At 41.1% G+C, this 13566-nt stretch overlaps 1 protein-coding gene across 4 annotated transcripts in view; it reads right to left on the reverse strand.

Moving 5' to 3' along the window:
- Positions 1–13566, reverse strand: part of rock2a (rho-associated, coiled-coil containing protein kinase 2a) — a 332194-nt gene that overhangs the window by 79896 nt on the left and 238732 nt on the right. For all 4 annotated transcript variants that reach the window (XM_068022672.1, XM_068022681.1, XM_068022689.1 and 1 more), the window contains 4 exons: positions 3944–4013; positions 2974–3077; positions 2351–2537; positions 728–821 (listed from right to left, as the gene is read on the reverse strand). In XM_068022672.1, the coding sequence (XP_067878773.1) occupies positions 728–821; positions 2351–2537; positions 2974–3077; positions 3944–4013 (455 nt within the window). The remainder of the gene's footprint in view (positions 1–727; positions 822–2350; positions 2538–2973; positions 3078–3943; positions 4014–13566) is intronic.

Here is a 13566-nt window from a genome sequence, read left to right on the forward strand (position 1 = left end):
TCCAAATGTTGTGATCCTGTTCATCCGTTCTGACAGCAGGCTATTCCTGCCGAATCGTGCAGATGGAGTTGGGAACCACAGCATGCATCACCGACTCCCCCCACCCCACACCCTCCAACTTTCACACACCAGCATCCATACTGCACTGTAGTGTAGAATCACTTTTGGATGCACGAAAGCTACAGCATGAGTGCGATGACGTCATAGAGACGCTCACTGCAGAGTGCGGAGTCTGGACTGCACGTTTCCCACCATGACCTGAATGTTCAATTGAAGATTACTTCCCGGAGCAAGGCAGCACTGTCGACGTCCAGCCCGACCTGACCCTGAAAGTTGGACTCGGAAGAGAGACCCGACCCAACCCCGACACGTCGTCGGGTCTAGTCGGGTTCGGGTCGGGGAGCCATGCTTTAGGTCAGGGACTGAAAACAGGATTAAAAACCTTGCTACAGTGTTAATATACTGCATGAAATCAACATCTTCCTGACACCCGGAACCATTATTGCACTTCGGTGAAATTGCCCCTTTTGCGAAATTGCCCCTTTTGCTCACATTACAACCAACAATTTACTTTTTGAAAAGTGCTTTAGGATATTATGAGGATATAAGGTGCTATACAAATGTAAGTTGTTCCTCTAATCTCAAACTGAACGGTTCATTGAAAACTGGGCTGAGAATGCACAAAGGAACTGACACATCTATGTTTTGAAATTTAGTTTGTACTCACGGTCCTGAAGCTCCTTCATTTTGTTGTTCAGTTCCTCCTTCTCATTTGCAAGATTTGCTACATCAGCAGTCAGCATTCTATTAGTCTCCTCCAGCTAAATAGCAAATTAAAATATTGAAATCAAAACCATCCAAGTTATACAAATCCATAACTTTCTTAAACTTGGTATATCTTGGCATTTGTATAAGTTTCAAAGAGCATACTATTGTAGTTTTCAATTTATCAGTTTTACCTAAGCCGATTGTGCTCGCTGAATGTTTGCTTCATGAATGGATTAAATTCTTGCTGCAGATTCCTATATGTATGTTAGGCACTTGAGGCCTCTCCAAAGAAAACAATTATGTAGCAAATTTGCTTTAAATACTATGATGGTTTTACATTTCTGGCATTGAAAAATTGTTTGATATCTCCAACTAAAATGGTACTGCATTCTTTTCTAATGCATGCCAGACACTTTCCCAATTCTGCAAAGGTGAGCTAAAACTTTGGCAAAAATTATTTCCCCTTATGAACCTATCAGTTCAGATTTTCCACTTGCATCCAGAAACATTTCAATTCCACAAATATGGAAAGTAGTACTTTCGTCCAATCAAGAAACTGATTTAAATGTGATTACAACAGAGTCAAAGGGAGTATTCTTAAACCCCAAAAACGGGCGAGTTTGGGTTGGGTGGGTAGTTAAAATGTAAAAAATTTCAAACATGAACACAACTCACCTTGAACCAGCCCACTTTAACAGAGATGGGACAGGATGGGAAAGAGGGGCAAGCAAACTGCTCACGGAGGCGGGTCACTCAATTAAATTAATCATGAGGTTGCATGGGGAAGATTTGTAAAATCTTTTTTGTAGCTTTATACTGGACAGCCAGCTAGGTTTCCCTGGCTTTGGGAAACCTGGCAGGTGAAAGCATGGGAGCGGAGGATGGGGAGGAGGAGCAAAGGGCAAGAATTGCTGCATCGAACAGGTAATTGTCTTCATAGCACTGCTTGTGGGCCAGAAGGAGACTGAGGGTTTCCACCCGGCCCATCAAGCTACCCTGTTAACCTCCAAAGCGATCAGAACGCACAACCTGCAGCATCCCTCCAGCTTTCTCCCGGTGTCCTACGTGGTCTACAATGTCCTCCCTGGACTGAAATCTCCTTTACACTCCACCCCAGCCTCCAACACCAATCTCCTCCCCACACTTTCTTCTCCCCAGGAGGCACCAATGATCTTTTCCACTTCTCCCCAACCTCTTTGAGCCCCCAATGCCCCCTGCCCAACACTGATGCTACCCATAACCTCCAATCTCTCTGGGCACTACATTGATGACCCTGTCCCATGATCTCTCACTCCTTCTGCTACGCTCCCTGGCTGGCTGTGGTCAGGAAACTTCTCCCAAAATGGTAATATTCCTGTAAATATCAGGGCCAAAATGTCTCATCCCAGCTTTATGGCACTTATCACCTACAATGTACAGGGTGCACTCAATTTTTAAATAGATATAAAAAGGTCTGAGGTGGTACTTGGGCAAAAAAAAAAAGAACATTTCTGTACTACCACTTGTGATGTTTATTTTTCAACTCTACTATGCAAAACTTTTAATTATCATGCACAATAATAATTTGTAAAGTTTTACTCACAGATGCAATAGTAGCATCCTTTTCAGCCAGCTCCTGCTTGTGCCTTGCCATCATCTCTTTAATTTCCAGTTCCTTCATAATTTTTTCTTTCTCCAGGTCAGAATACTGTTCCTCTGCAATTGAGCGTGCAAGCTGCTCGGAGTCTGCCTTTGTTAGTGTAATCTCAAGTTGTGCTGCCAAAGAATCCCTGCAGAGAATGAAAATCAGTTCAATCAGCAAATATTTTTCTCTGCAGCAACACAACAATGACCTTCATTCTTATCAATTTAAGATTTGGCTCAGAATATGATTTTAGCAGACAAGACTGATGAGGAAAGACTATTTAAAGCCTAGACTTTCATTTTCATAGATAAGCAATCCATTTTTCACAAGATAGAAGTTTCAGTGCATAATGACTACATTTTATTTCCTGGTCATTTATTCTTCTACTTAAATCATCTGTGATAAATAACAATTTATATTAACAATAACAAATATATTAACTGGAAATTCAGGGCTTTACAATTTGAACTCTTTCTATTGAAGATTGAGAAATATACAAATGCTAAAGATTCATGGGAGGTACATTTTGGATTATATTTCAAGGTAAAACAAGATTTTTCAGAAGTGAACTGAACTCCCACCTCTCATCCTGCAGTTCCTGCATTTTTTGTTGCAAATCCTTACAAAGCTTGCTTTTCTCCTCACATTCTTCCTTTAGCTCCCTTACTTGAGTCTTATACAACGTCTGTAGAATTTAAAAGCAGAAAAAACATAAGCTGCAAACTATAATTGAAAGGTAAAAAATAAACCAGTATTTTACATTCTTAAATAGCTGCACTTCTGTCATTATATGACAAAAGCACAATAAAAGTTTTATTAGATCTACCAATTAGATAAAAGCATGCTTATTGGAATTACATTTGAGCCATCTGTTAATACTTCATTTCCAATTCTTCTCTTCCCTTTCTGGCACAGCATTTTTTCAAACTTTGAGACTTGAACATGCAAAATACCCAAAGTTCCTATGATTGATATATTTCTTTGAATTACATACTACTGGAATTTATAAGTCCATTCTCCGTTCATATTTGTTTCTTCTTTGTTTAAGTGCAATTTCAAATATTTCCAAGTAAATTCAATGATTTTCACATAAGCAGCTTTTATAATGCACTTTGTTATACAAGTTACAAGGGAAATGTTTAGTTTACCTTTAAAGTTTGCTTACAATTTCAATGAGTATCAAAACACGTAAGATCACAGTAACAATTATATAGTCACACATACACACCGCTATGCTATAGGCTTAATTTGGTTTCTTATTTTCTCATTAGCAATTTAATTTTTGCCCAAATTTTAAAAGTTCATTAATGGATTTCTGGGAGTCAGATTCTTTTTCCTTCTGCTCAGATAATAGATGCAGCAGTTCTTCTTTTGCTAGGCCAATTGCAAACAACAGTTTCCTCATCTGTAACTTTTCATCTGTTATTCATACTTCTAAAAGTAGGGCAATGCAAATGATTAAAAATTAAAACAGTCACACAGCAAAATCTGAGAGCCTTATTTAATTGTATTTAGCTTTCCTTATTGTGAACTCAAAAGTGGAGAACATACTGAAAAATACTGTTCTGCTTCCAGCTGGTCCTGAAGCTCTTTCATCTGACCATCGGCATCCTGGCGCTCTCTGCAGTAGTGGACAAAATTCAAAGAGAAACATTACAAATTGAAGAATAATGAAAATACAGGCTAGAAATATGATACTTCCAGCTTGTAAACTTATGGCAATTTAAGAAAAAAAACCTGTAGCCTGAGTCACAAAAGAACCCATTAACTTTGTGCTTTCTGGAGCATAAGGTTTGATCTAGTTGTTTTTAAAAAAGCTAATTACACTTTTGCCACAGGAAAGAATGTTTGTTTCAACAGGCAACCAACTAAGTTCCCTTCCCCTAAAAAAATGCTTCCTTTCCTGCCAGTAAACAAAAATAGAAAAAACAGGTTCAATCATTGTGTAATGTACTCATGAGGTATTTGCAGATTAAACATATGAAAGTCAGCATATTAATTAAAGTTTGGTAACCAGGCCATCAATTTTGACACTGATGCACAGTACTTAAGTATATGTCCAAAGCTTAAAATGTTTTTGACAAAATGTGACTGTGATCAGAATGTGTGTTCACAGGAAGAGGGAAGGTGGTACATTCAGAGTATAGGCCTGCTTTTCCAATAAGAATAAATTTTATTTTTAAAAAAAAAAACTACAGCCTTCCAGCCAGAAGATATTTACAAGTGTTACATTACCCACCAGAGAAAGTCAAATCTTACATACAAACAGGGACTATCATCATCGCACAGGAAAGATACACTGAGGGGCACTAAGTTTTAAAGGAACTTCACACCACTGAAAACTTTCCTTTACCCTGTTGTTAACAAGCAATCTTCTGAACAACACCTGTATTTTCTTTAAACTGAAGAGGGCAATGTTGAAACCTCAACTATGAAAGAGATATAAGCTATGCAAAGCAGTATTAGGTATAAGGACAATCAAGGGATAGGGTGGGCACGATGTTGGTCGGTGGAGTTAAACTTCTTTTAAGCTAACAATGAGAGCTATAGTAGGTAAACTAACATTCTTCACCATGTGTTTAATCTCTGCATACATTAGACATAGGTGTGGTATTAATGCTACATTAGCCTTCTGGTTTTCAAGTTTTATTTCCCCCCCCTCCAGATTCAAGTATCACAAGTTGTCAAATTAGATGCAAGCAAAAACACGTCATAATTTGACCTTATTCGTAAGGTATTTCGACTATGCAAGGCAACAATTTTGATTGATCCATAAATGATTTTTTTTTAAATTTATTCTTTTTCATGGGATGTGGGCATCACTGTTAAGGCCAGCATTTGTTTCCCAACCCCAACTGAGTGGCTTGCTCAACCACATTGGTGTCCGTCTGAAGTCACATGTAGGCCAGACCAGGTAGGGACGACAGATCTCCTTCCCTATAGGACATTAGTGAACCAGATAGGTTTTTATGACAATCTATGATACTTTCATAGAGTCATAGATAGAGTCATAGAGAGATACAGCACTGAAACAGGCCCTTCGGCCCATCGAGTCTGTGCCGACCATCAACCACCCATTTATATTAATCCTACATTAATCCCACATTCCCTACCACATCCCCACCTTCCCTCAATTCTCCTACCACCTAACTATATTAGGGGCAATTTCCAATGGCCAATTTACCTATCAACCTGAAAGTCTTTGGCTGTGGGAGGAAACCAGAGCACCCAGCGGAAACCCATGTGGTCACAGGGAGAACTTGCAAACTCCGCACAGGCAGTATCCAGAACTGAACCCGGGTCGCTGGAACTGTGAGGCTGTGGTGCTAACCACTGTGCCATCCTAATGCTAATTTCACACCATTCCTGAGATTAGCTTTCAATTCCAGATTTTAAATTTCATCAGCTGCCGCGGTGAGATTTGAACCTATGCCTCTATAGCATTAGGCTGGGCATCTGGATTACTAGTTCAGTGACGTTACCACTATGCCACCGTCTCCCCTGGCCCATGGAGTGACCTAACTGTTCTGGATGCTGAAATGGAACAAAAATGTGGGAATTTCCCATGTCAACTAAGTTGGTACAGGAATGATCACGGTGCGACTGCAAAAAGTAGCACAAAGTGGAAAAATTCAAATGTGGAGTCTATCAAAGTAATTTTAAGAAAAGTGATAGAGAAATTGTTAAGAATTAGTACAAGAGAAAAGATCCTTACTTCATTTTTTTGGTGTTTTACACCTTTTAGCTTTCTCATGGTTGAGTTTTAAATCCTTTTACCTTTAAGAGTGTCCACCCTCCCCTTGGGAATAATACTGACCCTGATATTGTATCTGGCTGAACCAATGAGCAAGAAACCCTGTTTGTTCATTGTTATCAAGTTCTTAGACTATTTTATACCTCTCAGTTAAGTCACTGGAAGCAGAAGAGATCTTAATTAAAATTGAAACTATGATTCAATTTTATTATGCTAATGATGAACAAGTAAAAAATCTAAAAGCATCATGGTTGGTTGGTATCCTTCCATCTACGAAAGATGATGGACATGCAGCAAGCAATCCATTTAGGTGGGTGTTTTCTCTTGGATGCCTCTGAAGGCCAATCCTGGACAGACAGGTTCTGCCACAAGTGCCGCACGTGAAGCTGCCAAGTGACGCTGTGACTTCTTGTTTTCAGCGTTGGCGCCTGTTACCAAGCTGCTGTTGCCATTGGTTGTCTGGTGATACACACCAGTTCACGGTATGTGTCGACATTTCCCTCTTTCGCCAGCTAGTGACTCCCAGGTGCAATAGTCGACACTTGGGGCCTTCAGGACACGCTTGCAAGCATCCTTGAAACGGAGCTTTGGGCACCTCACTGGTCATCTGGCCCTGGCTACATCACGATACAGAAGGTCCTTGGGTATGCGACCGTCTTCCATCCTGCAGACGTGTCCAGTCCACTGTTTGATTAGTGCCAACACACTTGGTAGCTCTGCCTTTGAGAGGACAAGCTTTGATAATCAACAGAGAGTGCAGGCAAACAGCAAGCCAGCGGAGTTGAGTATCTTTTTATTTAATCTAAGTTAATCAAATAAGACTTGATTGCTTCATTAGTACAAAAAATAAAACTCAGGTGGATTTTATAATTTACCATTTCTTTCTTTTTCTTTCTTTTGGGCCTCCTTATCTCGAGAGACAATGGATACGCGCCTGGAGGTGGTCAGTGGTTTGTGAAGCAGCGCCTGGAGTGGCTATAAAGGCCAATTCTGGAGTGACAGGCTCTTCCACAGGTGCTGCAGAGAAATTTGTTTGTCGGGGCTGTTGCACAGTTGGCTCTCCCCTTGCGCCTCTGTCTTTTTTCCTGCCAACTACTAAGTCTCTTCGACTCGCCACAATTTAGCCCTGTCTTTATGGCTGCCCGCCAACTCTGGCGAATGCTGGCAACTGACTCCCACGACTTGTGATCAATGTCACAGGATTTCATGTCGCGTTTGCAGACGTCTTTATAGCGGAGACATGGACGGCCGGTGGGTCTGATACCAGTGGCGAGCTCGCTGTACAATGTGTCTTTGGGGATCCTGCCATCTTCCATGCAGCTCACATGGCCAAGCCAATTTACCATACCATACATAGGGCTATAAACTAACGGGGGTGGGCGGGGGAGGGTTTGGGTAAAGGGAAATTTAGAAGTCCAAAGAGTGAGGTCAGGACATGGAAGCAGGATGGCGATGTGGGTAACTCCCAACAGAATGGGACAGGAAGGGATAAAGAGTTTAACAACTCAGGGCGGCACAGTGGCGCAGTGGTTAGCACCGCAGCCTCACAGCTCCAGGGACCCGGGTTCGATTCCGGGTACTGCCTGTGTGGAGTTTGCAAGTTCTCTCTGTGTCTGCGTGGGTTTTCTCCGGGTGCTCCGGTTTCCTCCCACAAGCCAAAAGACTTGCAGGTTGATAGGTAAATTGGCCATTATAAATTGTCACTAGTATAGGTAGGTGGTAGGGAAATATAGGGACAGGTGGGGATGTTTGGTAGGAATATAGGATTAGTATAAATGGGTGGTTGATGTTCGGCACAGACTCGGTGGGCCGAAGGGCCTGTTTCAGTGCTGTATCTCTAATCTAATCTAATCTAAAAATAGTACACTGGCAAATAAGGTCAGTGCAGGGAATAGAGGTAAAAAAAATGAAATTAAAGTTCCTTTATCTGAACGCACGAAGCATCTGTAAGAATAGTGTTAACCTAGTGGCACGAATAGAGGTAAATGATGTAGAATCAATTGCTATTACAGAGATATGGTTACAAGGAGATCAAGGTTGGAAAATGAATATTTCAGGGTACACAATATTTCCAAGAGACAGACAGAATGGCAAAGGAGGAGGGGTAGCCCTGATTGTAAAGGATGACATAAGGACATTAAGAAGAGATCTAGTCTCAGAAGATCATGAAGTAGAATCAGTTTGGGTGGAAATTAGGAATAGCAGGAGTCAGAAAACACTGGTGGGAATAGTTTACAGGCCCCCAATATTATTGGACAGAACATTAAACTGGAAATTACTGGAATGTGTAAAAAAGGTAATGTATTAATTGTGGGGGTCTTTAATCTGCATATAGACTGGGATAATCAAATTGGCAACAGCAGTCTTGAAGATGAGTTTGCAGAAAGTTTTTGTGGCAGTTTCTTGGAGCAATACGTTGTAGAACCGACTAGAAATAAAGCTATCTTAGATCTCGTACTGTGTAATGAAGCAGGATTAATAAGCAATGTAATCATAAAAGATCCAATGGGACATAATACCATTGAATTTCATGTTAAGTTTGAAAGTGACACATTTCAATCACAAATAATAACCTTAAACTTAAACAAAGCCAATTAGGAAGGTATGAGGGAAGAAATGGCTACGGTGAAGGTATGGCAGTAAATGAATAGTGGGAAACATTTAAAGTGACCAAAGGGCTCAACAAAAGTACATTCTGTTCAAAAACAAAAACTCATCAAGACTGACCCATCCGTGGCTCACTCAGGAAGTTAAGGAGAGTATTAGACTGAAAGAAGAGGCTTACAATGTTGCAAACAATAGTAGCAAGTCTGAGGATTGGGAGTGTTTTAGAAACCAAAGGGCCACCAAAAAGTTGATAAAAAGGGAAAAAACAGAATGAGAGTAAACCAGCAAGCAACATAAAAAGAGATTGTAAGAGCTTTTATAACACATAAAAAGGAAGAGAATAGCTAAAGTAGACATTGGTCCCTTAGAAGCAGAGACAGGAGAAATCATCAGGGGAAATGAGGAAATGGCAGAGGCAGTGAATAAATATTTTGTGTCTGTCTTCACAGTAGAAGACATTAGTTCCATACCAGAAATAGGCAGTAACCTAGGGGCTACAAAGAGTGAGGAAATTAAGGATATTGGTATCAGCCAAGAAAAAGTATTGGAGAAACTGGAGGGACTGAAATCTAACAAGTCCCCGGAAATAGATGGCTTATATGCTAGGGTTCTAAAAGAGATAGCTGACGAGATAGTGGATGCGCTGCCTATGATTTTCCAGAATCCCTTGGATTCAGGAACTGTCCCATCAGATTGGAAGTTGGCAAATGTTACACTGCTTTTCAAGAAAGGATGTAGAGATAAAATAGGAATCTACAGGCCAGTTAGCCTATCAGTTGTTGGGAAAATGCTAGAGACTATTATTAAAGAAGTCTTAACATTGCACTTGGAAAAGCATAGTATGATTCAAACAAATCAGCATGGTTTTACTAAAGGGAGATCCTGTTTGACAAATTTATTAGAGTTTTTTGAGGATGTAACTAGTAGGGTAGATAAAGGGGAACCAGTAGATTTAGTGTACCTGGATTTCCAAAAGGCATTCGATAAGGTGCCACTAAAAGATTAATAGGCAAGATAAGGGCTCATGGTGTTGGGGGTAATATATTAGCGTGGATAGAGGATTGGTTAACAGACCGGAAGCAGAGACTGGGGCATTTTCACGTTGGTAGGCAGTGAATAGTGGAGTGCCGCAAGGATCAGTGCTGGGGCCTCAGCTATTTACACTCTATATTAATGACTTGGATGAAGAGACAGAGAGTAATGTATCTAAGTTTTCTGATGATACAAAGCTCCACAGAAAGGTAAGCTGTGGGGAGGACATAGAGAGGCTGCAAAGAGGCTAAGTGAGTGGGCAACAAGATGGCAAATGGAAGTGTGGAGTTGTTCACTTTGGTCATAAAAATAGAAAAGCAGAATATTTTTTGAAAGGTGTGAAACTGGTACGTGTTGATGTCCAGAGACTTGGAGATACTCGTACAAGGAACGCACAAAGTTAACATGTAGGTGCAGCAGGCTATTAGGAATGCAAATGGCATGTTGGCCTTTATTGCAAAGGAATTGGAGTACAGGAATAAAGAAGTCTTACTAAAATTGTACAGGGCTTTGTGAGACTGCACCTGGAATACTGTGTGCAGTTTTGTCTCCACATTTAAGAAAGGATATACTTGCACTGGAAGCAGTGCATTGAGGATTTACTAAATTAGTCCCTGGGATGAGGGGGTTGTCCCATGATGAGAGGCTGAGTAAACTGGGCCTATATTCTCTTCAGTTTAGAAGAATGAGAGGCGATCTAATTGAGACTTACAAGATTATGATAGGGTAGAAGCTGAGAAATTGTTTCCATTGGTCAGGGAATCTAGAACACGGGGGCACAGTCTCAGGATAAGAGGCCAATCATTCAGGACTGCAAAGAGGAGAAATTACTACACTCAAAGGGTTGTGAATCTTTGGAATTCTCTATCCCAGACGTTTATGGATGCTCCATCATTGAATACATTTAAGGCTGAGATAGATTTTTGGTCACACAGGGAATCAAGGAATATGGAGAGTGGGCAGGAAAGTGGAATTGAAGCCCAAGATCAGCCAAGATTGTATTGAATGGTGGAGCAGGCTCGATAGGCCATACGATCTACTTCTGCTGCTATTTCTTGTGTTCTTGTGAGAGAGAGTAGGGAGGGAATTGGTTCAAATTAGGAGCTGGGAAATTAAAAAATTTTCAATCAGGGCAGTGTAACAGTAAGTGTTATCATAAGAGTATAAACACAGAGCAGGACCAGAGGTAATAAATACAATTGATTGTTTAAACAGGGTACTAAATAGACTGTTTAAAAAGGGAAGAGAGGGTTTTTATTTAGATCATGGATGGACAGCTGCGACCTGTTGCTTGCAATTCCTGCACCATGTGGGAGCTTCAAGACCTATTGAAAAGGGACAGGTTGCACCTCAAACGGACTGGGACCAATGTCCTCGCGGGGAGATTCACTAGTTTGACTGGGGAGGGTTTAAACTAAACTGGCAGGGGGACGGGCACAAGCATATAGAAGTAGAAAAGAGGAATAAGGTGCATAAGGTGAGAGTATTAGATAGTACCATCAAGGTACAAAGAATACTGGGAGAGATAGATAGCACTAGAGCAGAGAATAGTAAGTCATTAGGTGGGTGCAGAGTAAGGGAGGAAGTAATAGAGTGTAAATCAGGGTTAATGAGCATGTATGTGAATGCACGGAGTGTAGTTAATAAGATTGGTGAGTTATAGGTGCAGACTGACATGTGGGAATATGATGTTGTGGCAGTAAGAGATCTGGCTCAAAGAAGGGTAGGTCTGGTTGTTCAATATTCCTGGATACAAGGTGTTCAGGAAACATAGGAAAGAGAAAAAAGGGGGAGGAATGGTGGTATTGATTAAGGAGACTATTACAGTGCTTGAGAAAGAGGATATCCCAGAGGAGTCAAGGACAGAATCTACTGGGTTAGAGCTAAAGGGAAAAAAAGTGTAATTACATTGCTCGGTATAGTCTGAAGGCCAACAACTAGTGGGAAACATCTAGAGGAACAAATTTGCAAGGAAATTAGAGAGGTGCAAGAATTATAGAGTAGTTATAATGGGGGAATTTATTTAGCCAAATATAGACTGGGATAGTAATAATGTAAAGGGTAGAGAGGGGCAAGAGTTCCTAGAGTATGTTCAGGAAAATTTTCTACAGTAGTACATTTCCGGTCCAAGAAAGGAGGCACTGCTGGACCTGGTACTTGGGCCAAGTGGATCAAGTGTCAGTAGGAGAAAATGTTGGGAACAGTGATCATTCTATCGTAAGGTAAGGTTGGCTATGGGAAAGGACAAAGAACAATCTAGAGTAAGAATAATTAACTGGGGCAAAGCCAACGTCAATGGGGTAAGAATGCATCTGAGCCGAATAAATTGGAATCAAAGGTTGGCAGAAAAAAACAGTAGCTGAACAATGGGCTACCTGCAAAGAAGAGAAATAGTTCAGGCACAGTAAAGGTACATTCCCTCAAAGGGGAAAGGGAGGGCAAACAAATCTAGAGCACCCTGGATGTCAAAAGAGAACGCGATCACAGAATCGTTACAGCGCAGAAGGAGGCCATTCGGCCCATTGTGTCCGCACCAACTCCCTGAAAGAGCAATTCCCTCAGTTCCATTCCCCTGCCTTCTTTCCATAACCCTACACATTCTTCCTTTTCATATAACAGTCTAATTCCCTTTTGAATGCTTCAATTGAACCTGCCTCCAGCACGTTCTCAGGCAGCACGTTCCAGACTTTAACCACTCGCTGCATGAAAAAGTTTTTCCTCATGTCACTTTTGCTTCTCTTACCAAATACTTTAAATCTGTGACATCTCATTCTCGATCCTTTTATGAGTGGGAACAGTTTCTCTCTATCTACTCTGTCCAGACCCCTCATGATTTTGAATACCTCTATCAAATCACTTCTCAGCCTTCTCAAGGAAAACACTCCTAACTTCTCCCATCTATCTTCATAACTGAAATTCCTCATCCCTGGAACCATTTTTGTGAATCTTTTCTGTACTCTCTCCAATGCCTTCACGTCTTTCCTCAAGTGCGGCGCCCAGAATTGGATGCAATACTCCAGCTGAGGCCTGTCTTACACAAGTACATGACTTCCTTGCTCTTGTACTCTGTGCTCCTATTAATAAAGCCCAGGATACTGTATGCTTTATCAATCAGTCTCTCAACCTGTCCTGCCACCTTCAATGACTTATGCACATATATATCTAGGTCCCTCTGCTCCTGCACTCAATTCATCATGAAGATGAAGAAAAATTGTGCTGATGACAGATGTCAGGTAGATAAAACAATGAAGAACCAGGCCGAATATAGAAGGTTCAGAGGGCAAATGAAAAAGCAAATAAAAGCAAAGAGTCTGTATGAAAGAGAGACTGGCAGCTAACATAAAAGGGAATCCCAATGTTTTCTATAGGCATACAGGTGGTAAAAGGCGGAGTAGGGCCGATTAAGGACCAAAAGGGGGATTTACATATGAAGGCAGCGGGAATAGCTGAGGTATTAAATGGATACTTTGCATCTGTCTTTACCAAGGAAGAAGATGCTACCCAGGTTACAGTGGAAGAGATTCAGCAATGGTAATGCCATTGAACGTCAAGGGAGATGGTTAGATTCTCTCTTATTTGAGATGGTCATTGCCTGGCACTTGTGTGGCATGAATGTCACTCTTCACTTATCAGCCCAAGCCTGGATGTTGTCCAGGTCTTGCTGCATATGGACATGGGCTGCTTCAGTATCTGAGTCGTTGTGCAATCATCAGCAAACATCCCCACTTCTGACTTTCTGATGGAGGGAAAGTTATTGATGAAGCAGCTGAAGATGGTTGGG

This window comes from Heterodontus francisci, chromosome 3, assembly GCF_036365525.1.
Source record: "Heterodontus francisci isolate sHetFra1 chromosome 3, sHetFra1.hap1, whole genome shotgun sequence".
Taxonomy (NCBI): domain Eukaryota; kingdom Metazoa; phylum Chordata; class Chondrichthyes; order Heterodontiformes; family Heterodontidae; genus Heterodontus; species Heterodontus francisci.